General features: G+C 41.7%; 1 protein-coding gene across 1 annotated transcript; it reads left to right on the top strand.

Annotated features, from left to right (window-relative positions):
- MYO1H (myosin IH) lies at positions 1–25,163 on the top strand. The gene is made up of 31 exons (XM_026060338.1): positions 1–153; positions 1,314–1,429; positions 2,163–2,361; positions 3,417–3,497; positions 3,938–4,117; positions 5,003–5,101; positions 5,436–5,549; positions 5,999–6,070; positions 7,073–7,192; positions 7,558–7,625; positions 8,381–8,486; positions 9,157–9,237; positions 10,793–10,884; positions 12,252–12,346; positions 12,969–13,015; positions 13,609–13,689; positions 14,154–14,259; positions 14,501–14,618; positions 15,016–15,129; positions 16,101–16,177; positions 16,775–16,843; positions 17,539–17,623; positions 18,209–18,368; positions 19,264–19,347; positions 19,815–19,908; positions 20,674–20,729; positions 21,288–21,423; positions 22,430–22,497; positions 22,930–23,027; positions 24,067–24,166; positions 25,131–25,163. Exons 1-31 carry the CDS (start codon positions 28–30, stop codon positions 25,143–25,145), a joined length of 3,057 nt encoding a protein of 1,018 aa, XP_025916123.1. The 5' UTR covers positions 1–27; the 3' UTR covers positions 25,146–25,163.
- The last annotated feature ends 840 nt before the right edge of the window (positions 25,164–26,003 follow it).

Raw genomic sequence — 26,003 nt, 5'->3', positions numbered from 1 at the left:
GAGGTGGAAGATAACGCTGACGCAAACATGGAAGGGGCTCTGATAGCCCGGGACAGAGTTGGGGTGCAGGACTTCGTGCTCCTGGATTCTCACACCAGTGAGACTGCTTTCCTGAACAATCTTCGCAAGCGATATCAAGAGAATCTCATCTATGTAAGTCTGCGTGTTTTAGCATCAGTGCTGATCTTACGAATTCCTGTAGCCTATTGTAAGTTAAATGTCTTAAGTGTAGCCTTGCTAGTCAATCGAGGAAGAGCTGTAGATATATGTATATATTGAAATTGTTGCACATCTAGGTGGGACATAAGGTAATGCTGCAGAGGCAGAAAGAATTATTGATACAGAGAATAAATGTACTTCCCAGCGTTGGTTTCCTCGTGCTCTGAGACAATAAGCCTTGTTTAGATGTTCGTGGTAACAAACAGAGTGATTATTCAATAGTAGTCTGTCCATTTTAGCTAATGGTTTCCTTAGCATCCTGGTTTCCTTACAAAGATCCAAATTATATGCATTAGATAGTAAAGGAATGGGAAAGTGAAACACCATGTTTGAAAGCAAGGCAGCACTGAATGTTATACCTGACCTCTCAGAGAAGTGCCGAGTACTTCATAGGGTAACCTGAGAAGCCTTCACAGCCATCTTCACTTTCTCAACAGCCCTAAGGCTACATATTGACTTAGAGCAGTAGCTGGGGTGGGGGGAAAACCCAATGACAACTTCCAAACACGTGCTTTGTAAGTAGGACTGATATTTGCATGACACTAATGGAAGGCATTAAAGGAGAGCGGTGAAGGTAGAACAGGGCTACTTTGACATGCTGAAAGTATATACAAATTATAGAAAAGGTAGTTTGTGTCCTAAAATGTGTTATTTGATCACCTTTCATGGTCAGCAAGGAATTTCCTGTGTTGAACATTTGTTTATGGAATAGATAGGTATCCTATTTAGCTTTCCTTCAGAGTATTAGTTATTGGTCATTTCCAAAGACTTAGTAAAACAGAGCTGGTATAGTTAATGCATTATTATATTCATTTTAATCCAAGCAGGGAAAAAATCCCACAAGCATCATGAGATATCAAGAACTTTTAATTAAAAATGTGAGGCTCTAAGCTTGCGTTCGTCGTTCAACTTCACTCTTAAATGGGTAGGTTTTGAAAGAAGTTTAGTGTTGGCTTTGGGGCTTGGAAATAGTGAAGCCTGTGTTTTTTGTTTTTTTTTTTTTTCCATAACAAGTTCTGTGCCATCTTTCCTGGTTGTTTTTGTTTGTTCTGATGTACTCGATTTTCAGGAGCTGTTATTCTTTCCCCCTGTAGACATATATTGGTACCCTTCTTGTATCTGTCAACCCTTACAAAGAGCTGGATATCTACACAATGACACAGATGCAGCTTTATCGAGGGGTAAACTTTTTTGAACTGCCACCACATCTGTAAGTAGAACCTCTAGGGTTTCAGTATAAACTAATATCCTGGATTGTCTCTGTAATGTCATGCACTAGCAACAAGGTTGTGTATCCAGAGTCCATAGGTTTGGTGAATGCTGATATTCATACCTTTCTGTAGGTAGGGAAGTATTCGTCTCTCTCTTGCAGCTGACCATGAGAATGAAAGGGAAGCGAAGGATTGCAGAGGTGATGTCGGGAAGTTGTAGGTGAAGAGACTCTGAGAAATAGTCTGGAAGTTACTATCCAGACTGGTGCTGGTACTGTATATGGTCTAGTCTGTGTGCATGTGCAAGTCCAGTATCTTTTCTTTCAGTTGTCCAGAACATTCATGTTGTCTTGCCCTGCCCTCTGAGGCCCTGTGTCAGTGCAGGCGATCAAAAGATAAGCACAGTGCTTGTGAGCTGCCTCCACTTGGACTTCCCAGGAGGGAAAGAAATACAAACTTCAGAATTCTGAGCCAGAATTTCACCTTTTGGTGGCAGGAAGTTGTTGTGTTTTTGTGGGGTGTGTTTGGGGTGTTTGTTTTGGTTTGGTTCCCTGCCCCATTGGCAAATTTGGTGAAGGCTCCATTATTGATTAACTTTGTGTCTGTCTTTTTATGCAGAAGTTGAGATTTTCCTTGTGCAGAAATCAAAACTGGCTTGTCTGCTTTAGAGAAGGGAGTCACCATTTCTAATGCACACTTCTCATCTGAATATTTCTTGTGATTCTTGTGCAGATATGCCATAGCTGACAATGCCTACCGGGTAATGTGCAGTGAATACAACAATCATTTCATCCTCATCTCTGGGGAGAGCGGAGCTGGGAAAACAGAAGCTTCAAAGAAGATCTTGCAGTATTATGCAGTAACCTGTCCAACTACAGAACAGCTGCAAATAGTCCGTGATCGTCTACTACTTTCCAATCCCGTTCTGGAGGTAAAATAAATAAGTTCACAATACAGAAGTGTTGGCATCTATGATGTGTGTGTACACACTTACACTCACAGATGGCCTCCAATTTTACATTTTTTCGTGCTTGCAGGGAACAGAAATTCAGCCTCTTGGTAGCACAACCTCTGACAGAATTCTTAGGATTTAATATCACTGGATATTTAGGAATTCAAACTTGTTTTTCTACTGGAGGGTTTTATGCTACAATGTCTTCCATAGTATTAAAATAGTTCATCCCTTCCCATAAGGCAAATGCTATAGAAACAGGACATAGTTAACAAGTTCCACAAAAGAAATAGGAAATGGTAGAGATCACTTAATGAATGTACAAATTACTGAAACCTCTTTGAGCACCTGTGCCTGTCCCATTAAAAGCTTAATGTGCAAAAAGGTGAGTAGCCAAAATGCTGCTGACGGCAGTTATTGCTGAAATCCTGGTCAGAGCTCTCTGGCTGGGAAGAGGAAGCTGGCACAAACTGACCTGCCAATATTTGTTCTTTGGTTGGTCCCCTACGATCACGTATCTTAGACTGGTTGACTGAAATGTTCCTTATCAAGAGTGACAATAACTTAATGTAAGCCCTTGATACATATGTGTACTCCAAGAACCAGCAGGCAAAGATAACTGAAAGTACAGAATATGCGGCATGTGAGCGGATGGATGCCACTCAGTGGAATGTATGGGCAGGGCTGTAGAAAGGCAATTCAGTGAATGGAGCATAAATATCAAAGTGCAGTTTCACAAGTTTCAAGGCTGATGTGTAAGGTAGCTGAAACTGAGAGTACAAGGAATCTGTACACCATATACCAATTCTTCCTGGCTTCAGTTACAGATGATACAAAAAAGAGCTATAGTGTGTGTAGCTGAATTCCAGATTAAAGCTAGAGAAATACGTTAGTTTATAGTTCTTTAATCTCACTAGATTCAGTACTAGGACCCAACTGATGCAGCAAGTCTTTGTTACTAGAACTTTGTCCTGTCTTGGGTGTTAGGTTCTCAGTAAGATGAGAAGTGACTTGATTTATCTATTCATCCGTAGGCTTTTGGAAATGCAAAAACTCTGCGTAATGACAACTCGAGTAGATTTGGGAAATACATGGATATCCAATTTGATTTTAAGGTGAGAACAAACTTAATGGACCAATATTAAAACAAGCTGTATCAGTGAACCTCTTGGACACTTACCAGGCAGCATAAGATTTATTGATTAAGGGTTACTTACACTGCAGATTTCTGACCTCATTTTTACAGGTCTTGCATTCTGTGAGTGAGGTGACTAGTTATATATCTTGAAAGCTTTCTGCATTACTGGCAACACTGCCTGTACTCAGTGGAAAGCTAGTATAGATTGCTGTAAAGCACAAGTTATTAGAAGGACAGCAAACTCCTTGGATACAGCATATACTGCTGTTGGAAACTTTTAAACAAAGAGAAAGACACCAGATAAATAACAACAGATATGCTCCTCCTGACACTGTTCCTTGTGATGGCTGTTTCTCCGCACCTGGGAACAAGAATGTTATTTATATTTTTTGGTGTTGATCTGGTTTATTTTCCTAGGGAGCTCCAGTAGGAGGGCACATCCTCAGTTACCTAATTGAGAAATCCCGAGTTGTCCATCAAAACCATGGAGAGAGGAATTTCCATATTTTCTACCAGTTACTGGAGGGTGGAGACAAGGATCTTCTTTGCTGGCTTGGGCTGGAGCGCAACCCCCAGAAGTACTCTTATCTCATACAGGTTAGTGAGAATTTGTCTCTGTCTGCATTTTACATCTGGAACTGTAGGGATCTGAAAATGCAGTTTTCTTCACTTGTTAAGACTATGCACTGGTGAACTGCTAAGAGAACCCGCTGTGCATCCTATTATAGCGAAACTTGCAGACAGATTGTTTGCAAAGATGTTTGCTCTGGGATTGTTGTACAGCATTCTACCCTGGTTGTTTTTGTAGCAGTAACTGTTCAAGCTGTGATGGTCTAAGGATGCAAGTGATAAATGGTTTATAAGGGATAATATCTTTCATTGGATCCACTGATATAACTGTGGGAATAGAAACAAGCTCTTGGCCAATATGGCCCAGTGACAGCAAGGCCAGCAGAATAAAAAAAAAAAAAAAAAATCACTACTTTTATGACAGCAAGCTATGCTTTGTATAAAGGCACCTCTTCTAAGAGTCCTTTGTAAGACTCTGGTATAAAATGAGTTTCTCAGGATTTAGACTTTCATTCATATTGTACAGGTTCATAAAATGCAGTATACCGTTCATAGTAGTGKTGTTGGAGTTTCTTCCTTGATGAAGAAGAATATTTGGGCACAAGATATTATTATTRTTAACACAGTAGATGACTTTAAGCCTAAGCTCTTCTCAAAGCTTAGCCATTTTATAATCATCACTGTCTAGACTCCATGTTTTAAGTAATTGTTGCTGAAAGACGTGATCAAATGAGTCATGTTCTAGATTAGCAAAAGTGAAACCAATTGCTATAGCTAAACAGTTCCAAACTGCATCTAAACAAGCTGAGAAAATTGGAGAAGAAAGTGTTATGCCTAGGCAAGACTGTGCTTGTTGATGTTACAATTGCTTTACCAGTGAATTGTACTAATTATCTTTCTTTTACTGTATAGGGTCGATGTGCCAAAGTGTTTTCTATTAATGACAAGAATGACTGGAAAATAGTCCGCAAAGCTTTTTCTATCATTGACTTCACTGAAAAAGATACAGAGGTATACACAATAAAGGGGACTGAGCCTACCAAAGGGGATTTAAGTAAGGAAAGGACTGCTATTTCTCTCTAAAAGTGATAGAAACATCCTTGCTTGGGAGAGGTGTTAAGAATGGAATTGCACAGCCTTTTTTGGGAGGTGGGGAGCAGGTGGGAGAAGAGCTCTATTGTTTGATACAGCATGATGGCAACTGATGGTAGCATGTCTCTGAAACTGGTCGTCTAACTCGCTTCCTTCAGCCTAGCCATGCTTTATCAGCATGAACAGCGAAGATCAGTACCATCCCACAGAGCTGTAGGAAACTGTTTTTTAATAGTTCATCTCTTGTTATTAGCATCTCTTTGGAGTTGTTGCCAGTGTCCTGCACTTTGGGAACATTCAGTTTGAAGAAGATAGCAATGGACATGCCATCATTCGCAACGGCACTCAGATCAAGTGGATCTCAAAGGTATCTCTCTCCTCTCAGACAGTGTCAGTATTACAAGTGCTACTAAGAAAGCCTTAATCCTGCTGTTTCTTTGTCTCCTAATGGAGAAGAAAAAAAAAATCTGTTCCTAGAAGCAGAATGACTGCTGTATAAATACCCAGCTCTTACTATAAATTATTTTGAGTTGTAGGGCATCTTTTTTTCCATAGCCCAGAGTGAGAGAACACTTGAATGAGCATCAGCATCTCTCTGAAATTTTCTTGCTTACTGTTGCTCAGTGATGAGCGTAATTATGATCTACGAATGCCGTTACTTTCCAGAAATGAATGAGAATGGATAATGGGGGGTTATGCCTTCACAGAAAAGTGGTTTTAGTTCATAGGAAAACCATTTCCTCCTCACACCGTGCTACTTATTTAAGCAGGAGACTGCTGGTCATATTTTGAGTACAAGTATTTCTTTCTCTGCAGCTACTGGGTGTGCATTTGTCGATTCTGCAGGAAGCTCTCACCAATCGGAAGATTGAAGCCAGATCTGAGGAGGTATTGACTAGACCAGTGTGACTCCAGCCAGCTGGAAGCCAGCCTTATCTAGTGTTAGTGACAGATGAGGAGCTCTGTTCTTAAGTGTCACAGTAAAACCAGATCACTCTGACTGTCTTTCTCCTCATCCATATTGCATTCCTCTGTTAGCCTGAGACTTTAAACTAAAAATATATTCCCATTATTAGAGTCTTTATTGATGAATGAGGTAATAACCTCATATTTAAAAAGTCAATAATGAGAGACTTGCAGGTAGCCATGTGTTTGAGCCAAATAACTTCCTTTTGTTTAGTCCCTGGAGTTCTTCCTGGGAAACTGGGCTGCGTAAACAGAGGAAAACACTGGTATAAACTATTCTTTGAGCATTTTGTAATAAGATTAAAAGAAAAAGAAGAAATAAATGGAAGTCAGAAGACTTCTCCCTCCTTTCCTAAATTTGGTAGTCTCCAATCAATCCTGCTAGCACGTGGCTGCCTTTCTATCTTGCCTTTGTGTGTCATATGGAGGGCCATATACACTAGTGAAAGTTTCTTCAAATTAAAGTATAAAAAATGTTAATACTTTAGGGCAAACATCAACTCCTATTATTTTTTTGGTGATCTCTTGCCCCACAAAGGATGGGATATAAAGTAAACTGAAGCTCTGTGTTTTTTAAAAATAATAATAATAACCCCCCCCCCAAGAACTAATCTCTGACCCAGTCAAAACTGCTTTGTATGGACAGTTGAGTGGGAGGTGTTCACAGCCATCATGTGTTAGGACCAAGTGCAAACTTTCCTAGTGGAGCTGAGAAGAGGTCTAAAGCTGGAGATACACCAGGCTGCAATAACACTGATGCTAAATAAAGTTGTAGATAATTACAGTTCAAATAGGCTGAACACTGTGCTGTGGAATACAATAACTGCCTGTTCTCCAATCCAGAACTGTGAACTAGATTTGCAGAAGCTGACTCTGATCAGCTGTGTTTGTTTATCATGTCTGGCATACCTTAATTTCTTCTAGGTCCTAAGCCCATTGAATGTGGACCTGGCATTCTATGCTCGGGATGCAGTAGCGAAGGCGATTTATGGGCGCACTTTCACTTGGCTAGTCAACAAAATTAATGGCTCTCTAGCCAACAAGGTTGGTTTCTTCTCTAGTGTCCTATGTACTTCTAACACACTGAATAGTCTTTCTAGAATGAGACCTGGCAGCATTCATCACCAAATATCTTAAACACTTGGTAGTTGATGCAGGGGCATCCCAGAGCACCGAGTTGGAAAACTGTGTTTAGTTAGGTGTGGAATGTGGGAGATGATGTGTTAAATAGCCTGGGCAGTGCATTGCGTGCTTGAATGTGGTTACTCTATTGGCACATGACATGAAGCTGTCCGAAGAAGGACAATTAAGAGATTAAAATTTAAAGTGAAGAAAGCAATATGAAACATGCAGGGAAGGAACATCAGCTGAAGCAGCAGCTCACTAAGGAAAAATGGTGTCTTTGACAGGATTCAACCCGGAAAACTGTTATTGGTCTCCTGGATATCTATGGATTTGAAGTACTGGACACAAACAGGTAACAGCTCCTGGGGCTGGGGTAATCTGTCCTCATGCTGGTGTGAGTGTGTGCTGAAGTACTACATAGTTCCTTGAGCTTAGTCTTAGCCCAGCAAGACAAGCTACAGGTGAGTGCATAATCTGAAATGCACCAAATTAGCTCAGCTCCATGATGAAAGCTTTAGCTCAGATTGCTTGCCTGGATTTGAGCCATCGGTACAACAGTGTAGAAAGAATGTATGCCATATATACACTGTTAAATGAGGAAACTTTAAAGCTTTGAAAGCCACAAACACATAGAAAATAGCTTGCTTTGTTCAAACACAGTTCTGTCAGTCTTAAGGATTTCAGGCCCCCAATGTGCTTTCAGGTGAAAGGTATTGCAAAATTGCCAACAATATCAGCTGCCAAAGTTGGTATTTCTGACCTGAATGAGCTCTCTGATATCTGGTCCAGCATCCTGGGAAGGTGCTGGGACTTCAGGATTGCAGCACAGCTGAAAAGGTTCATGTCTAGCAGAGAGGAAGAAGGGACTGACCACTTCCCCCCCCCCCCTCAGAGCTCTCTGATCTGGTTACAGTTTTAAGGGGTAGGTAGGGAAAAGGGAGCAGGTGCTTAAAAAAATCCTTTAGCTCTTTTTATAAAACATCATGGGGTTTAATCTGTATAGAAGTGGTCTGTTTGATTGGAAAAGAATGGGTGGTGAGTGGGGGAAGGAATAAAACTATGCCCATGAAATACTTGGACTAATGCTCGTTTAACCACTCTGTGAAGCTTTGAGCAGTTCTGCATTAATTACTGCAATGAGAAGCTTCAGCAGCTGTTGATCGAGATGACCTTGAAAGCAGAGCAGGAGGAATATGAGCTGGAAGGAATAGAGGTAATTTATTACTCCCTTGTTCTCCTTGAACAGCCATTATGCTGAATGCTGTTGATCATCAATGAAAATGACAACTTGTTTTTTATTTGCCCTGTTGCCTTCTGCCCATGTGTAAAACTATCCTCTGTGTATATTTATATTCCCATTTTAAAGACTACTTCCTATGTGAGTCTGTTCTGCTTCAGTATGTCTTGAGCTCTTTCTACCCAGCAGACCCTTTCATTCCCAAATCTGGACAGTTCATCTTTGCATTATTAATGTGGGAAGTACAAGATGACTGTGGCTCTTATTTTGTAACCTTTTTTTTCCAATGTAGTTAAGCCTGGACTTAATTTACGCTATCTAAGACAGGAACAGGACATTCCCCAAAACTCAAAAGGTCAGCAGTGAAAATGTCCCTGTAGAAATAAGAGATCTACAGTGCAAAAGAGACTGAAGGATTGAGTGCCCTAGCGTAGGGAATAAGAGAATGGTCTGGGCTGCTGAAAGGGGGAAGACTGTGTCAGGTGATAATTCACTGTGCTGCCATCTTTTCTCCAGCAGCCTGGATAGTTCCAATTCCCTACACTAATCTTCAGTAGGACCAGAGAATCTAGCTCCAAAGAACTGAAAAACTGCGCAGGAAAAGACCTTCTCTAAAACTGTTCTTCCTTTTTCTTCCTAATTCCAGTGGGAACCAATTCCATATTTTAACAACAAGATCATCTGTGACTTGGTTGAGCAGAAACATAAAGGAATAATCTCCATTCTGGTAAGAACAGAGTTTGTGCTATTTAAATTATAATGCCTGTGTCTTATTGTGCATACCTCACAATCATATATAATTTTTTTCCTCTAATTATGTGAGGGGTCTGCATTATTCAGAATGTAAACAAATAGACCTTGAAAGCAAAGACCCAGAAGATCAGGGCAGAATACTTGCTTGCTAACGAGTTGTGGATTTTGGAGAAAGCATTGTGCTTGCACAGCAACTCTGAGTGCTTCATAAGGGAGGTCTAGACCATTCTCTTCACTTTTTGCCTAGAGACAAACTGGGGCAATAGTGGACAGAAGTGAGGTGCCCAAAGCTACCTAGCTGGCCATAGCCAGTACCAGGGATGGGACCCAAGCCTTTTCTGAGTACCATTCACAGCCCTTCCTGACTGCCAGTATTGCATTAGGGGATTGCAGAACACCAGGAATACGTCTCCTAGCCATGGCTTCTCCATGCCATCTGAAGCCAGATATCCTGGCTCTTATAAAGATGAAAGAGGACAGCTCATCACATTTGTTGTTTGCTTATATGACTTGCTAGGCTTGATGTCTAATGACTCAGAAGCCTTCAGCTAGTAAAGAGAAACCTGAGAGCTGCCTACCTCCTGAGCTACTGATCTTACCCTTGTTTCCTTGCTCTTTAGATGCATGCAAGTGCTCCTAAGCCACTGGTCCAAATGAGACCCTCTTTGTGCCTTAACAGGAAGAGGATGAGAAATGGGAGAGGCTGAAGGCAGCTCTCCAGATCCTTTAATACGAAGACTGTTCTGCAGCACAGAGTAACCCTTTTTGCCCTAACTAAATATGCACAGGGAGACTAAGCACAAAAGCTAATTACCATGATGTGTTCTAGAATACAAACACTAATTAGTAAGAAATCTAGTATGCTTCCTGTAGAAACTTGTAACCAAACTTAAAATTAAACTTTGCCTTGCCACTACCACTGACTCGCTGACAAAGAGGAGAATTTTCATCACCTCAATACAGAAGACAAATGGTTAGTACACTGTAAGCCAGAGAGGGTGCTATTGAAGCTTAGCGTTAGTATCATATTACAATGATTGTTCTTTCAGGCAAAGCTTTTCTACACACAGAATATTTGTGGGAGTAGTAGGAGTTGTTTCTTGAGTTAGAAGAGAGGATTCTGCTTGCAGAATACTCTCTTCTAACTGTGTGATTCATCCAGACCAAAGAGTCCTTTAGGTCCTTCTGGATTTTGGTGTCCAATAATATCATCTCTCACACTGTCATTTTTGCTTAAATGGGCTATAAGTGATAAGGGACGAGGCAGGGCATTGCTGATTTGGAGAGAAAAAAAGAAAAATCAGATTTGACTTAATTTGATTTAACTTGACAGTTCTATTTGAAACAGAAAAACCAATCTCTTATTTAACCAGGAAATTGCTTGTATAAAGTAGAACTCATTTCAAATTATAACAAAGGTCTTTGGTTTTGTGTAACAATGTTATACTAAATTATTAATAAAGAGGAGGGTTGGCTGTTATTTGCAGGTTGTTCAGAACAGAATTTTGATCTGCTGTTTGCTGTTTCAGGATGAAGAATGTTTACGTCCTGGTGAAGCAACTGATTTGAGCTTCTTGGAAAAGCTGGAAGAGAAAGTAGGAGATCATGCCCATTTCGTGACGTATGCACTTATGCTCTGTATCCTACCACAAAGGAAACCCCTCCCAAGGACCTCCCCAATACTCTGTTACAGGGAGGGAACACTTTCTTAGTACCAAAGAAAATCAAGATGAGCAGCCCATCTACTATTGTAGTGAGCTACCCTGGTAGAGTATGACCTGGGGTATTACGGGAGGGGGAATTTCTGTCTTTTTGCCAGTGGGTTGCTGATCTTTGAGTTTGGTTTCATTCCACATTTGTGTCCTGTATAAAAATTGGGGATTAATCCTGTGAATTGTAGGTGACTTTGACCCCCACTGACTTCAGGGAAAGTTGAATATACTGTGGAGAGGAGCTAAAGGCCCAGGCTGTGAAGTGCACATAAATACCTTTCAAGAGTCTGTCTTGATAGGTGTGAGGAGTAGGAGTAGGGAAGAAATATGCTCTTGCTAGAATCTCCCAAACATGTGGCATTTTAGTAAATACTTAATTTATAGTATTTGTGGATTCAGTTCTAGTGGCCAATTAACACATTCATGCTAGATTGTTCTGGCAGTTCTTARCAGAAGCCTAATGAAAAACTCTGACTAGTCATCAGTTCAGAGTCAAGCTACTGAATTTACTGTTTACAATACACTGTGTTTTTAGATCTCTGAAGTTCATTACAATGAAATGAAAACATGTAGCCAAATTCCTTGTCACCACAGTGTGTCTTAATACTGTTCTGTCTAGTKAAAAGCTTTAAATAGGAGTGCTAGAGCTACTTGCTTATACAGGTCTGTATTTGGCAATACACTTTGAAGGAAATTTTAATATACTATTGTACTATTGTGATACACAACTCTGTGCAGTTTAGACAGCTGAAACTTAAACTGTGCAGTTAACTCCTTCCCCCCTCCCCCTTCTCTTCTCTCTCYTCCAGGAGCCCTTCATTCTAAAATTTTCCTACTATGGAAAACTTCAATTTTTGTTCTGGGGCAAAATATCTCAAGCAATCTTTCCCTCCTGGTTTCAGTCTGAAACTGAGGAAGCTGGTGATATTTTTAGCATGTATAAGATGACAATATATTTAAATAAATGTTATAAAAGGAAATCTTAATACCTCCAGAATGAGCAATCATTTCCAAACAATAGATAGATCGTAAATATTTTTCTTCTGTGGTAATAGATGACTCTTGTTTTTCAGCACTGACTTCTGCTTTTAGTTGTTCAGAATGGACAGGTGGATAATTCTCTGATTATGGGCCATAACTCTATAGTCAGAACCGTGTTGGAGGAAGTCTATTTAAAATCTGTTCCTATCTGTCATACAGCTGCTTTTTGTGCAAGTGAATTCCTACAAGCTGAAGAAGTCTATTTGCCATTTTTTCTTCTTGTGTCTTTCTGCAGTCGCAAACTTGCAGATCAGAAAACACGGAAATCAATTGACTGGGTGGATTTCCGTCTCCTTCACTAYGCAGGAGAAGTCACTTACTGTGCTGTTGGTGAGTATGAACAGAATGTCAGTCTAGAAGTTACTTGAGCATTTAAACCAATGTGGGAAATACTAACCTGACATGAAGATGAATTATAAAACATCTGCCTTCTAAAGGTATTCTTACTCAATAGTTTAAAATGTGAATGCAGTGTGAATTCCCAGGGTCTAAATTTTCAGAAGGAAAATCCAGATAAATTAATATTCTCCTGCTGCAGAATCTTAATGTTTTTGCAGGATTGATACTTATCTGCACTGAGCTGTGGACACACAAATTCTAACTGTGTTGGCTTGACTCTGCTCCTAGAGCAAAAAGGCTGCCACTGAATGGAGTCAGACTCAAGAAAATATCTGTTCTTCAAGTTTTGTTTGATAATGGCTACAGCAGGAAATGGTGATATCTCATTAGGTCAATAAATGAAGTTCACCATCATGTTCTAACCGTATCCACTGAGAGCCAGAATGGGCTGTGGGGAGGGTTGCAGGCCTACTAATGTGTTGAGGTTCTTGATGTAGAAGTATACAACTGCCTCCTAGCAAAGTTGGAGATCTCCTCTTCAGGCTCCTGAGACTTCTATGCTTGAGAGTGTGGCCTCCAAGAAGAATTGAAACTTCTTTTTTTTTCCTTTCAGGATTTCTTGAGAAGAATAATGATCTCCTGTACAGAAACCTGAAAGAGGTGAGAACACAAAGGGGATGCTGTTCTTGTAAGCTACCTTTCTTGAAGCAAAGAGATGTTTTGCAGAAGATGTGCTTTACCTCTGTGGCAAACAGGAACAYGGATTTCTCCTTAGCTGGGTTCTTTAGGTATTTGCATGGAGCCTGTCTAGATCTGAAGGGATTATCCTTGGCTGAAACAAAACCAATGAAAAAATCTGTCTTGCAGATGTTCAGTAAGAGCCATAGCAGCTACATGGTTCAGTCATTGACTGGGCTGGATCTGGGCTGACGCAATTAAGAGGACTTGGATGTAAGAAGTTAGGCTTCTTCTAGCCTTAAACTCTGTAGATCAGTCTTTAATACAGAATTCATTGTCCTTCTAAGAGATATGTGTGACATCTAGYGATGATTCTATGCATGTGAAAGAAGTCAAAACAGATGACTGGAGAGATCACTTCTAGTTTTAGATCTTTGTGACTCTTAGCAGAGAAATTCAAGCAATAATTTTTAGTGCTGAATGTCCTTACAGCTGTGCTGTTTCAGCTTAGACACATCGCATTTAGGAATATCATGCCTGCTAAATGTGGCAGCTTTTCATTTATCCTGTTTTAGGTGCTGTGCAACTCTAAAAATGGCATCGTTAGAGACTGCTTTTTGCTATCAGAACTAGACAACAGGAGAAGGCCAGAAACTGTAAGTTTCATCTTTAGTCCTAACTTTAAATATAAACTTAGGTTCCTGACACATGATTTAGCCTCCATTTCTGTCCTTAGTCCTGAATTCAGTGGAATTTTTTGCTGGTGTTACACTCCTGCTAGCTTCCTGAATAGTTACTGCTTAGACAGCAGCTAGCAATGTGACACATCTTAATATTGTTATTAATGTATCATTCTAAAAAGAGCTCTATGCATAGCATCCAGCAGTTGTTAGTTTCTGAAGGGCTACCTTGCGTGTCCAGCTGCATGGCAGAGATTCAGATATTCCAGCTAAGCACCCTGTCCAGATAACTTATAGTTAGCTATGCTTCTAAAACTCTTTGTGGTAATAATGCATAGATCAGCTTTTAACTTGCAGTCTGAGATTGGTGCAGTGAATGAGTTGATTTCAATGTAGTGGTTGAGTTCCAAAGCTAAGAGAGGTTGTCAATGTCTTTTTAGGTTGCAACCCAGTTCAAAAACAGCCTTACGAGTCTAATAGAAATACTGATGTCCAAGGAACCGTCTTATGTTCGATGCATTAAACCTAACGAAAACAAGGAGCCTGGTAAGGTATTGGGCTGAACGTGCAGTTGAGATAAGGGAATGAAGAAAGGGGAGGCCTTAGCTTAGCTTTAGCTTGGTACAGCAGACAAAAAAATATTTCTTGGTTAAGTCAGCAGCCAAGAAGTCACCCTGGGTAATCATGGATTTAATTCCTTTCTCCTGTTTTCTGTCCCAGCATGTGGAACAGTGAATGAGCTTTTACTGATAGTATTTACCAGTGACTATGTGTGTGCTTGCTACAGGGAAGTTTGATGATTACCTGATCCGACATCAGGTGAAGTACCTGGGACTGATGGAGCACTTGCGGGTGAGACGGGCTGGCTTCGCATACCGGCGGAAGTATGAACACTTCTTGCAAAGGTAAATGGAGCTGTTCTACCCTCTAGCCAAGAGGAACCTGCCCTCCCTTATTCCTTGCAAGGTGCTCCCATGAGGGCCTTCAGAGCAAGGGTTTTTTAAATGTCAAGTCCCAGTGATCTGAGATGTGTAGATATCAGCAGATGTGTATTCCCCTCCCCCCCCCATTTCAAAACATGTAATCTCCAAAGGTTTTTTGGTTTAGTTTTTTTGTGGGTGGATGTTGTACGTGGGGTGTGGGTTTTTTTGTTTTTTGGGTTTTTTTTTTTCTTCCCCTTTTCTGTATCCTTTTCAATCTGCTTTGACATCATCTGCCTTGAATAAAGCAGTAGTACTTTGGGGGAGGAGGGTATCCCTTAAACCTGAACTGGTTTGTGTTGATGTCTTGCTGATCTTTTAGGTATAAGTCCCTGTGTCCAGCTACCTGGCCACACTGGCATGGGCCAGCAGCTGAGGGTGTGGAGAGGCTCATAAAGCATATTGGTTACAAGCCTGAGGAATACAAATTAGGAAGGTAAGGTTCCTTTCTCTGGCTGTGATCTCTGCTTGTCAGATGCATAGTGCATGCTGTATTTGGTAGTCTGTTCTGTCCCCAAATGCAAGCCACCATGCCCTACTTTCCTGATGTGTGAACAGACCCCTTAAGCTTGGCTCCTCTTTGACCATGTGAACTGGGCAGACCTGCCTGGGTCTGGAAATCTGACAACTTCTGATTAGTGATTTCTTTAAAACAAGCCAAAGTAGACTAACCCCAAAGGCATACAACACACAGAGCAAGGGCATAAGTAAAAAGCCAATATGCATAGATTTCCTGTTTATTCACTCCTTCATATCTCCATGGAAGCTTGAATCTAGCCTAGTTACTTCCATCTCTGGGTTAGAAGAGATGGGCTGCCTTGCTTCAGTTCCAGGTCTTCTTACATCCCTGTCCTGTACATGCTTGGACAGCCTGAGGCAACTTGCCTGTCTTAGGCCTGGGAACTTTTTTTAATGCCTTTGCAACCACTCCTGAACCACAACTTTGTCCTTTTCCTGCCAGACAAGACATGCGCCAGTCAGGGTTCTCTTACTTGACCTGTGGCCAACAGAATCTGTGTATTAATTGGCTAGAATTATAGCCAAGAAAAGGAAGCCTTTTTTCACTGGGTTTCAGTTGTTTATCCTGAGCTCCACAACTCCTGGGAAACTTGCAGRAATCCCAGTGTTGAAAATTACAAGTCATATGTAAGCAGAGCTCTCCATGCTGCTCCATCCAAGGCCACTGAGGTCTTGTGCAGTAACTATTTCTGCTTTGCTTCCTTCCCTCTCCCTGCTGCCCTTTGGAAAAAGTGCTTGACAGGATGTGTGAGCTAGGTGAATGAGGAGAAGTAGTTATGGAAAGAGATGTAACTTCTCAGTACTACAGCTAGTTGGAGGACTTAGCCCAATTAGAGCAGCTGAAATGATGGCTCACTATGAATAAGCTGTTCACGGTCTCTTTTTCAGAACCAAAATATTCATTCGTTTCCCAAAGACTCTGTTTGCTACTGAAGATGCATTTGAAATCAGAAAGCACCTGCTAGGTATGGTTTCAGTTCCCTTTATCATATAGACTAAAAAGCAGAGGCTGACTGAACTATATTGTGGATTCTGAGCTCCAGATTCAGGTAACAGACGCACCCTGCTGAGAGCTGAGGCCCCTAGTCTGCCTAGCCGTGGAGAGTCCCAGGAAACTTTCTGTGTTAGTCTCTTTTCAGGATGGGGGAAATCACTAGCTATATTGCTTGAGTTCTGGATACATCACTGCTTTAGAGCTCCTTGCTGCTTCGTCCCCTTGGTCATACTAGTAACACTGTGCACGTCTAGATGCAATAAGTACTTTTCACCCAGGATTGGGACAGCACCTGTCTTGTAAACTGGGCATCCTAGTGTTACCTTTTTGTACCTGCTTGAAATGCATAGTGCAGATTAAGGGCATATTTTCCTATTCAGGTTATTTATGTTCCTGTTTCACTGGTGTTTTGGCCCCTTAGTTCTGTATGCAGTGATTGTGCAGGACTCTCCATGGCCGTGACTGACACCTGGTGTCTGAAGGAATTTCTCACTAAGAGTTTGGGAGCAGAGCTCCTAAATGCTGTGATCCTGTAGGTACAAGCAATGTTTCTCTACTTTTTTTCCAGTTTCAAGACTACAGGCCAAGTATAAAGGACGCCTTGGGAAGAGAGAGTACCAGAAGAAGAGAGCAGCAGGTACAGGCTTTGGAATCAAGGGTTCTGTTTTTAGGGCTAAATTTTTCAGTCAGAGTTGCAGCTTTGCAAGGTCATGAATCCATTTTGCTGCAGACAGCACTTCCAGCTTCCCCACAGGGCTGTGGATTTAGGTTCAGGTGCAGACGACAGCTGTATGAAGAGTGCTCTAAGAAGTCTCTTTACTCCTCTCCACTCCTCACACCATGTGCTCCTCTTGGCCTCTCTTCAGAACTGCAGCCRGTTCTGTGGGGCAGCAGCACCCTCTGCTGTGCATGTAGGGATGTTTTAAGATACTTGTTTTAATTTTTTTTTTTTTTTTCTTCCTTATGTTTTAAGAGCTCCTCTAGCTTGCTAGGGAATTAAAACTGCTTGATCACAAATGGACAGGCTGTTATATAATACTGCAGGTTAAAAGACCAGCTTCCTAGGATAGGTTGCTTGCTGTATATAGGATACAGTGGGAACCTGAATGGCGACAAGGTCAGGCACTGCTGCGAGGTTGAGCTCTACAATACAGGTGATGCTGGATCAGCCAGTTACTGTGGAGAACAAAATGTTCTCAACTTCTTACTGTAAAGATCGGCTGATGAGAAGAGCTGCAAAAGAGCTAGTTATAATTTCTGCTCCATGAATTCACAGGATACCATGACATAGGACCTCTAATGCTAATACAAGGACCTGATTAATTCTTGCAGCTATCAAGCTGGAGGCTTGCTGGCGAGGGGCACTGGCGCGGAAAGAGGCCAAGAAGAGGACATGGGCTGTTCAGATAATCAGGAAGTAAATATCACTGTATGGTGGTTGTGGGGAGGGTCACAGTGTGGTGACAGTCTCTGGACAGCAAGCCCAGAGTACTGACAGTACAGTRAATCAAAATCACTTCCTTCATGCCTATTTCTAAGCTACTGTTGTAGTTACCAGGATGGTTGCCAGATGGGCTTGATCAGAAATGCCTGTCACCTATTCATGAATTTCCTGATCTACTTGTGCAAATTCCTGTTACTCTTCTAGTTCAGTGGTATATCCCAGAGGATCTCCAAACCGATTTTTGCAAGCTTGTCCATTCTCCTCATATACGATCTTCCCTCTCCACTCCCTTAAGCTGAGCTCTTGAATACTGCTTCAGAAGTGGATTTGATCTTCCTTTTAAACTCCAAATCACTGTATTTTGATCAATGGAACTTGGAAAATTTTATTAATGTTTGACATATTGCAAAGCTTAAGATTTTCATTACTGTAATACAGGTGACTGCACCCAAGTGTCAGTGATCTATTAGCCTGTTGCCTGCCTTTTATGATTTCCCTTTCATTTTCATTGATTTCTGAACATAACATGTAAGTTCTGTTTGGGGATATTTTCTGTAGATTCATAAATGGCTTCATCAATCGAAGAAAACCTCTTTGCCCAGAGAACATTGAATTTGTACGGCTTGTGCAATATACCTACTTTATGAAGCTCAGAGACCATGTTCCAAAAAATGTCTTGGACAAGAGCTGGCTCCAGCCTCCTTCTATCCTAGAAGAGGTGAGTTTCATTGCAGGTTTGGTGAGCGATGAAGATGGCTTCTGTTATATGGTCACTTGTATTTACACTTCATGAATGAAAGAGCAGTGATCTGCTGGCTTGTCCTCTCTTCAGACATGATTGCAGATCCTTTGAAAGACCCCAGGATCATTTGTATGGGTGAGGGGAGGAAGGAAGTAGGAGGAATGTCACTGTCACTTAAGTTCCTGAGGGAAAGGAGGAAGCTTAATGCTTTGTTTTCAGCAACAGGAACGAAGGTGCAGCATCAGAAAAGTGAACTCATGAGGTCAGTTAAAGACAAAATCCTGCAACCTTTTAAACTTGCAGCACAGATAGAAACTTGTAGCCTTTCATCTTATGTTTAGGCTTTGTCAGAACAGGCATCCTCAGTGCACAAGCTGGACAAGCTTAAATTGCTTCCAGCAGAACTTTCATTTAGAAACGGCTGCTGACACTTTTTACTGTCCCTTTGACCCTGCTCTTAGACTAGATCAAGGATAGAAAGATCACTCCCACACTGGCTGTAGCCAGTGCTCAGAAGATCAGGTGGATAGAGGAAATTGAAAAGCTAAACCTGAAGGTAACATGAAGAGCAATGCTAATGGCATGCTACCTGCTCTGTGCTGTAGGCTCATATGCTGGTGACAGATGCTATTTGCTGCTTTCAGTAACTCCAGTAATAATTCAGCCGCTTGGTGTCCTGCCTTTCAGCTGTCGTATAGGCATGAACAGAAAGCTGTTCTGTAGGTGGGGCTCTAGGCTGCAAGAGCTGAAATGTACTGTCCTGTCAAATGACTACTGGATTTCTGACTAGATGTTAACAAATGTTTGTCTGTTGCAAGCTATTTTTAGGGCTGCAGCAGAAGCTGTTTGCGCAACTTTTTTTTTTTCGTAGACATCTGAGATGCTGCAGAAAATCTGTATTAGGAACCTAGTAAGAAAATACTGCCGAGGAGTTACTGCTGAGAGGAAAGTACAGGTAACTAATATGTGGAATGTGAACATGCAAGTTAAAACATTGTGCACCTCTTATGTGCTCTTCAGTGAATTATCTGTAACACAAACTGTACCTTTTAAGAGGCCACTGCTCCTTACACTGAACAAACGCTTCTGAGGCTGGAGTCCAGTGTTCGCATTTCAGTGGCACTTGAAATGTGCAGTGCAATTCTACAGATGTGCAGGTCTCAATTTTACGGCACTATAACTGCATCTCATATAAACAGAATAGATCCATAAATAAGAAAGGATCTGCAAGACTATTTGCCCCTACTACCTCTGTGTGTTGTAGTGCAGGAATAAACTAACGATGAAGAATGTGGCATGAGTCAGTTAGATATTGCATGAGTCAAAGGATAATATTGTCTAGCAATGATGCCTGCATTATAACTGCTGATGTTATTAATGGAGAAACCCTAAGATGGTAAAGGGTGTTCCTTCTTAAAACAGTTGCRGCAAAAAGTTGTAGCAAGTGCCGTTTTCAGAGGGAAGAAGGAGGGCTACCTGCAGAGCATAAACCAGCCTTTCATGGATACCCGACTAAGTGAGTACACAAACCTCCTGAAGGATGTGGTCCTTGCTCAGGAAAATCCTGCCTGATAAAATAGATTCAGTTTCCAAGAGGAGTCCCTATCTGTGAGAGGCAGCCTCTCCTGCTGGATTCGGTCCATACCATTGGAATTCCATTGCCCTGTCATGTTTAGTGGTCACTGTCAGTCAATCTGCTAGACTTTGTTCTCAAACTGGGCGTATCTGGAATCCTTCTTGGGACAGAGAGCYATAAACGCGGGTGAAATCCCACATAGGCTGGGAGTGATCTGGGACCTACCTTCACCATGCTGAATGGAGCAGGGACGCTGAGCTGAGACACTGCAGTGCAACATTGCTAGCTGTAGGGGATCTGATCCCAAGGAYTGGGGCTGTTGGGGGAGGAGAGATGAATCTTGTGAATCTGTATAGTCAGTGCTAAGCACATAGAAAGGATGAGAAAAGAGTCCTAATGGCACAGAGAAGGCTCTGGAAGTTCTGGTAGGGTGCAAGGACAGTGGGTGGTGGGTGAAAATCTGGGTTCACTATTGGAAAAGTCAAGTAACTCATGCTGTGAGTTACTTTCAGGCAGAAAAATCACCGAGACAGGTTTAGGAAGAGTTGGACATGAACACTCAATTTAGAAGGGAGTGTACTGTACCAACGGGACACAGATTAACGGGATTAAGACAACTCATGTAGCTGTTTAGCTTTTTGCTGGTAGGGGTGTGAGCATTCCATTGCCTACCCTCAGTTTGTGTCTTTCTGGTTTGCTTCTTAGARGAGAATGATATAAACCCCAAAGTATTGCAGCTAATCCATGGTGAGAAGATCAAGGTAAGTAAAGAAAACTGGAATTTAGCAGCCCGTCAGCAGGCACTGCTGCTCTTGAACCAGCTGTGTTCCAGAGTCCTGGCAGCCAGCCACAGACTTGGAGTGAGCCTTGATGCCTGCGGCAGTCTGGAAGCCATTGCTAGGTGGCAGGGCAGAGAGCTGAGTAGCAGTGTAGTAGCARTCATGTCTTTGCTTTTTAACTGGAGACAGGTCTCAAAATACACCGCGACAAAAAGATTATTTTAAGTCTGTTTGTTAATAACAGCTTAACAAGCATCATTCCTGGTTGAACTATAATGGGCAGTAGAGGTGCAGGTGCATGCAATGCACTTCCCATGATTACGGCATAGAGGGCACAGGCAAACCGTTTTCTCAAAATATGATTCTACCATCTGAATTTCAAAGCACAAAGAAACAAGATTATAAGCGGGTAGTGGCAATGGCCACTGTAAGCTGTAGATCGCAGCTCCGCAGAGCAGTGTTGCTTGCTTGTTCCTGACCTGCCTGCAGTGCAGAGCCCTGCTATAGTGAGAAATACTAACACTAACTTGTTGTTTTCAGTACGTGACCCCTGTGGTAAAATAYGACAGGAATGGCTTCAAAGCACGAGAACGGCTACTTGTTCTGACCCAGTCCGCAGCTTATGTGGTAGAAATGGCCAAGATCAAACAAAAAATAGACTATGCCACTTTGAAAGGTAATGGTGTAAGTCACTGTTGGATTTTCCTTTCCATCAATGAACTTGAGGGTGAAAAGACAAACTTCTGAAACTTGGTCTTTCAAAGACCCTTGAAGAAGTGTTTTACTTGACAACACTCTTTCCTGTGGGCTGGCTAAAGAGTCTGCACATCAGCATGCAGTTTCTTAAAATATTTAAGAGCAGGAGGACATAGTACCTTGAAATACTTAAGAGTATGAGGACTTCTTTTTATGCTGAAATGATTGGGGGGGCAGGGAACTTTCTTACCATATTTCATAGGTATTGTTTTAATCTTGCAACTGGACTGAACTACAGTCCGGGGGTAGAATCTGCACTTTATCCCTCCTCCTTTACTGTAACAATCTACTGCTGTATTTTAGAGCAGAGCCCTACTACGTTTTTATAGACACAGCCTYATCTGAAAAGCAAGTACCAACTCTTGTTTCATTCACCCCTCRGAACCTTTCTGTTCATAAATGTTCAGCAGTAATGGGTCTTAGGCTATCACCTCTGCACTCTTATGGTCACTTTTTGYTTGGATTAGGGAAATAGATCTGTCTACTAGAATCAAATGGTGGTTGAGGAGGGACAGGGAAACCGTTTTTCAGTGGGAATAGAAATTTCACCTCAGAAGAACACCAATTATACCAGTTTCATGGATGCATAGATAATATGGAAAGGTCTGGCCAAACATTTAATGAATCATACTTAAATACAAATGTGTTTTGGGTAAATGGATGACAGTTAGCRATCTACAGAATGTATTCTGAAGACTTAAAGCAATAAAACTATGCTAATTCTTTGAAGGTGTCTAAGTTGGGGAATATACTTCCTTCACACGTACAACGGTACAGTCAGGAATATGACTTCCTCCTACAAACAGGACAGAGCTTGAGTCACTGCCATTGCAAGAACAGTGCCCTCCTTAAACTGGGTAGATGCTGATCACGTTGTATAACTGTCTTTGGTTGTTTTTCCTCTAACTCTTGTGTTTCTTTTGAAGGCATTTCTACCAGTAACCTGAGTGATGGAATTGTAGTCATTCATGTTCCTGAGGACAACAAACAGAAGGTAGAAAGTTGAAACGTAGCTACTGTGTGCTTGTGGTTAGAAACAAGGTCTTGTAGCCAACGGTTCTAATATTTTTCTATGAAATACTCAGATACGTCATTACTGATGTTTACTAATACTGTAGATCCACTAGTCCTTTAAATTCTTGTTGCCTCATTATGAAAGCGTTCACTTTCTTTGTTAGAACCAAAGTTGCTGTAAATCCTAAATAGCCCTAGGAAAGTGAGGGGGTTTTTTTGTTTTTGTTTTTGTTTTTTTTTAACAAATCAAACTTGTATGTGATCATTTGTAGTTGATATGTAGTTGTTGGTCATTTCTGTACAACAGTCACTACTCTAGCATCAGAAAGGAGTTTCCCCAAACGAAGAACTGTTGAGTAGCTTACGCACTGGTGTAACACCAGATGACTTTTTGCCTCTTTCTTGTTTCCAGGGAGATGTGATACTTCAATGTGAGCATATCTTTGAAACAGTCACTAAACTCTGCATGCTGGCCAATAAGCAAAATCTTGTTAAAGTTGTGCAGGGAAGGTAAGAAATGATGTAGAATGGATAGAATTGTGCAGGCTCTATTTTGTGTAAGAATCTGCTTTAAAGACTTTTAGGTCTGGACTACTTGGGTCAAAGCTATTTACGTCACAGCAGCAGACACTGCCCTGTAAGCTGATTAGAGATCTGTTGCAGTAGCACAGCTGTTCTGGTGACTTCTTTTCATTGGTGCTGGGGAAACAAGGTGGGACGCACTGGAGGAGAGTATATTAAAAATCATTACAACCCATTACCAATTCTAACAAAGCTTGCTTCCATGATGGTTGTGATTGCATGTAGTTAGGTGTGCTGCTCCAAGAGTTGCCCATGATCCATCTACTGAAAAACAAAGTTGCTAATAGGTGACTACTTTGAAAACGCTTTCCCCCGCCTACTGTTGTAGCATTACAAGCAGACCTGTTGGATCTGGCTGTACCCACCAGTCTCCTACTCATGTGACCTGTGCATGAGGTTTGTGGGACTAGTGGTTTTACAATGGGTCTCATCAGAACCAGCTGTGAGAAGCCTGGTGGGCTAAGCCTGCAGGTCATTTCAGGAAAAATGCTCCTCTCCCTAGAAGATTCAAAAGGCCCTAAAATGTGACTGCTGAACACAGGAACCTTCTTAGCCACACCACCAAGCTAATGACAGGTGATGCAGTCTGTCTCTTAAATCTATACATAAATTGAAACTGTCATATGAAACCTGTACGTCTATTCCAGCTTTTCTCTCTAGCCTTTGCATTTCAATTGTAATTAGATTCCGTGTATTCAATAGTTTTCTCCAGACCAGATCTGCTTATCTTCTAAAGCTTAATTGCACCAGGAAAGGTTCTAATGCCCAGACCAGGCAGGCATGCTCCATTCATCAAATCCTTCTGGGTTGTGTGGTATAATGCAATTGTTTAGGAAATTTACCTAAGCAGGAGGGTTCTGATCTTCTAATCTAACAAGATTTGCCAAGGGAACAGAAATAAGGGGGGCTTAGAGTAAAGCCTATTGTGAGGAAAAAATCTAATGAGTAATTCTCTGTGTACATGCAGTCTTCAGTTTCGTGTTGGCTCTGGGAAGGAAGGGACAATGATTTTCACTGTTGGGCAGGAGCCTCAGATCTTTAAAGCCAAAAATGGACAACTAACAGTGGTAAGGCTTCATCTAAATACTGGGAATATGACTTGCGCTTTCTCCTCTGATGCTCAGGCCTTGCAGAGAGCACAGCTAACTTTGTCTTGCAAGTGCCAGTGCCAGTGTTGTATAAGCTCTTCAGAAAGAGGCCTCAATTCCTCTTTCAGAGAGCAGAGATGTGCACGACAAAACTACCCAGCCAGCATCTGACCTACATAAGATAATGCATAATAGATGATAATCATCCTGTGAGGAACTGCAGCTACGCACCTTGCTTGTGAATTCCCACTCCTCCTTACTCTGCCAYGCTAGTGTAGGAGGGAGCAAGAGTATCTCCTGGCTTGTTAATTTGGAGAATTCAGCCTGAGCCTGAATTCAACATGCACCTGCAAACTTAGTCCTCTTTACCTCTTGCTGCCTCCCCTAGCCAAGCTGTATCTGAAATTGGTTGTGGGGTGTGTGCGGGGGGGAGCAGTTCTTGCAAACCAAGCAGGCTATCTGAGAAAGATCTGTCTGATCTAGGGGCAGCCTCAGCAGCACTGCTACTGAGGAGAGAATGAATTCTGACTCCATATGTAGCTGCAGAAAAGGGGCTGGATCRGAGCTTTACTTCCTGTTCTTGGTCATGTTCAGGTGGGGAAGCATGTTAAAACTGAGAACTCTGCCTCTACCAGCTCCTGGCTGCAAGGCAGTAAACAAGTGCGGATGGAGAGAAAGAAAAGACAGAAATCTTTAATGCTGCTTCAGAGGTGACCTTAGCATGTTTGATAGTTAGCTGAAAGTTCCAAGGAAGAATTAGGTACCGAGGTGCAATACCACTCAGGGCACTGGTTAGCTCTCTCCATCCCCCAGAGATGAAGGGTGTTGGCTTTATATGCCAATAGTTAAACAGAAACAACACAACCCCTTTTACTACAGGCAGGGAACCTGAAGGACATAATATTTGTACTTAAGTTAATGACTCCTTCCTTTTTCATCCCAGGTGTCAACCAGATAAAGTCTTGATGAGAAACAGGAACTGTTCCTGGTCCCTGTCTTGGCTAGGAACAGAAAGGAGCCTGCAAGATGAGATCAGCACCCACATCTCCACTGGAACCTTTGATGCCATAGGGCTGCTGTGATTTGAGAATTTGCTTGCATCTTTTAGTAATTTTTTTTGTTTTTTTGTTTTTTTTTTATAGCTTAAAACTATTCATCTGTAGCTAAGTAGATTCCATTATGTTGCTATAACATTCCAGTGAGCATTGATGCTAGCTGCACATTGTCACAGGGAAATGTTTAAAGCAGATGTTGAAGTTCCAACCTACCTGTAAAATGTTGGTCTTTGTGCACACAGTAACCTTAAAGCTGAGAACTCAGACCAGTCAGGAAGGATTCAGGTAGAAGTAAAAAAAAAAAGGCTTCTCTAGCTAAAGTTTGAGTCGCTGTACTAACCAGGAGAACTGCATAAAGTGCAGACCAATGATGTTAACTCTGGTCTGAAAACACCTTTTCTCCCAGGCAGACAGGCAAAGCCTTCAAAACCAGCAGTTAGTCCTTTAGTGGGCAGAGATGTGTTTAAATGTAGCAAGAATAAGTCTGGCATTGATCTCTGAGTCAGTGCATCAGCATTTGAGGCTGCTCACGTGGAAATCTCAGCACACAGCTTGCTTGTCTACTGTGACATGGAGTAAGGAGATCTTTCCTCTTGGAGTAACACTGTCCTTACTTTTCCCTGCACAGTCAGACTGAGGCAGTGGAATTGGCAATGTGGAAGATGAGCAAAATTCCTTAGCTTTGAGAGACGCGCCAACCTGATGCAATCCAGTTCTGAACAGACCGGTCCCTTCCTGCTTCTGAAGAACCTTCGTCTCTC

This window comes from Apteryx rowi, unplaced genomic scaffold (genome assembly GCF_003343035.1).
Source record: "Apteryx rowi isolate R43461 unplaced genomic scaffold, aptRow1 scaffold_168, whole genome shotgun sequence".
Taxonomy (NCBI): Eukaryota; Metazoa; Chordata; class Aves; order Apterygiformes; family Apterygidae; genus Apteryx; species Apteryx rowi.
The sequence above is the reverse complement of the archived record's forward strand: the minus strand, read 5'-3'. Positions and strand labels throughout refer to the sequence as shown.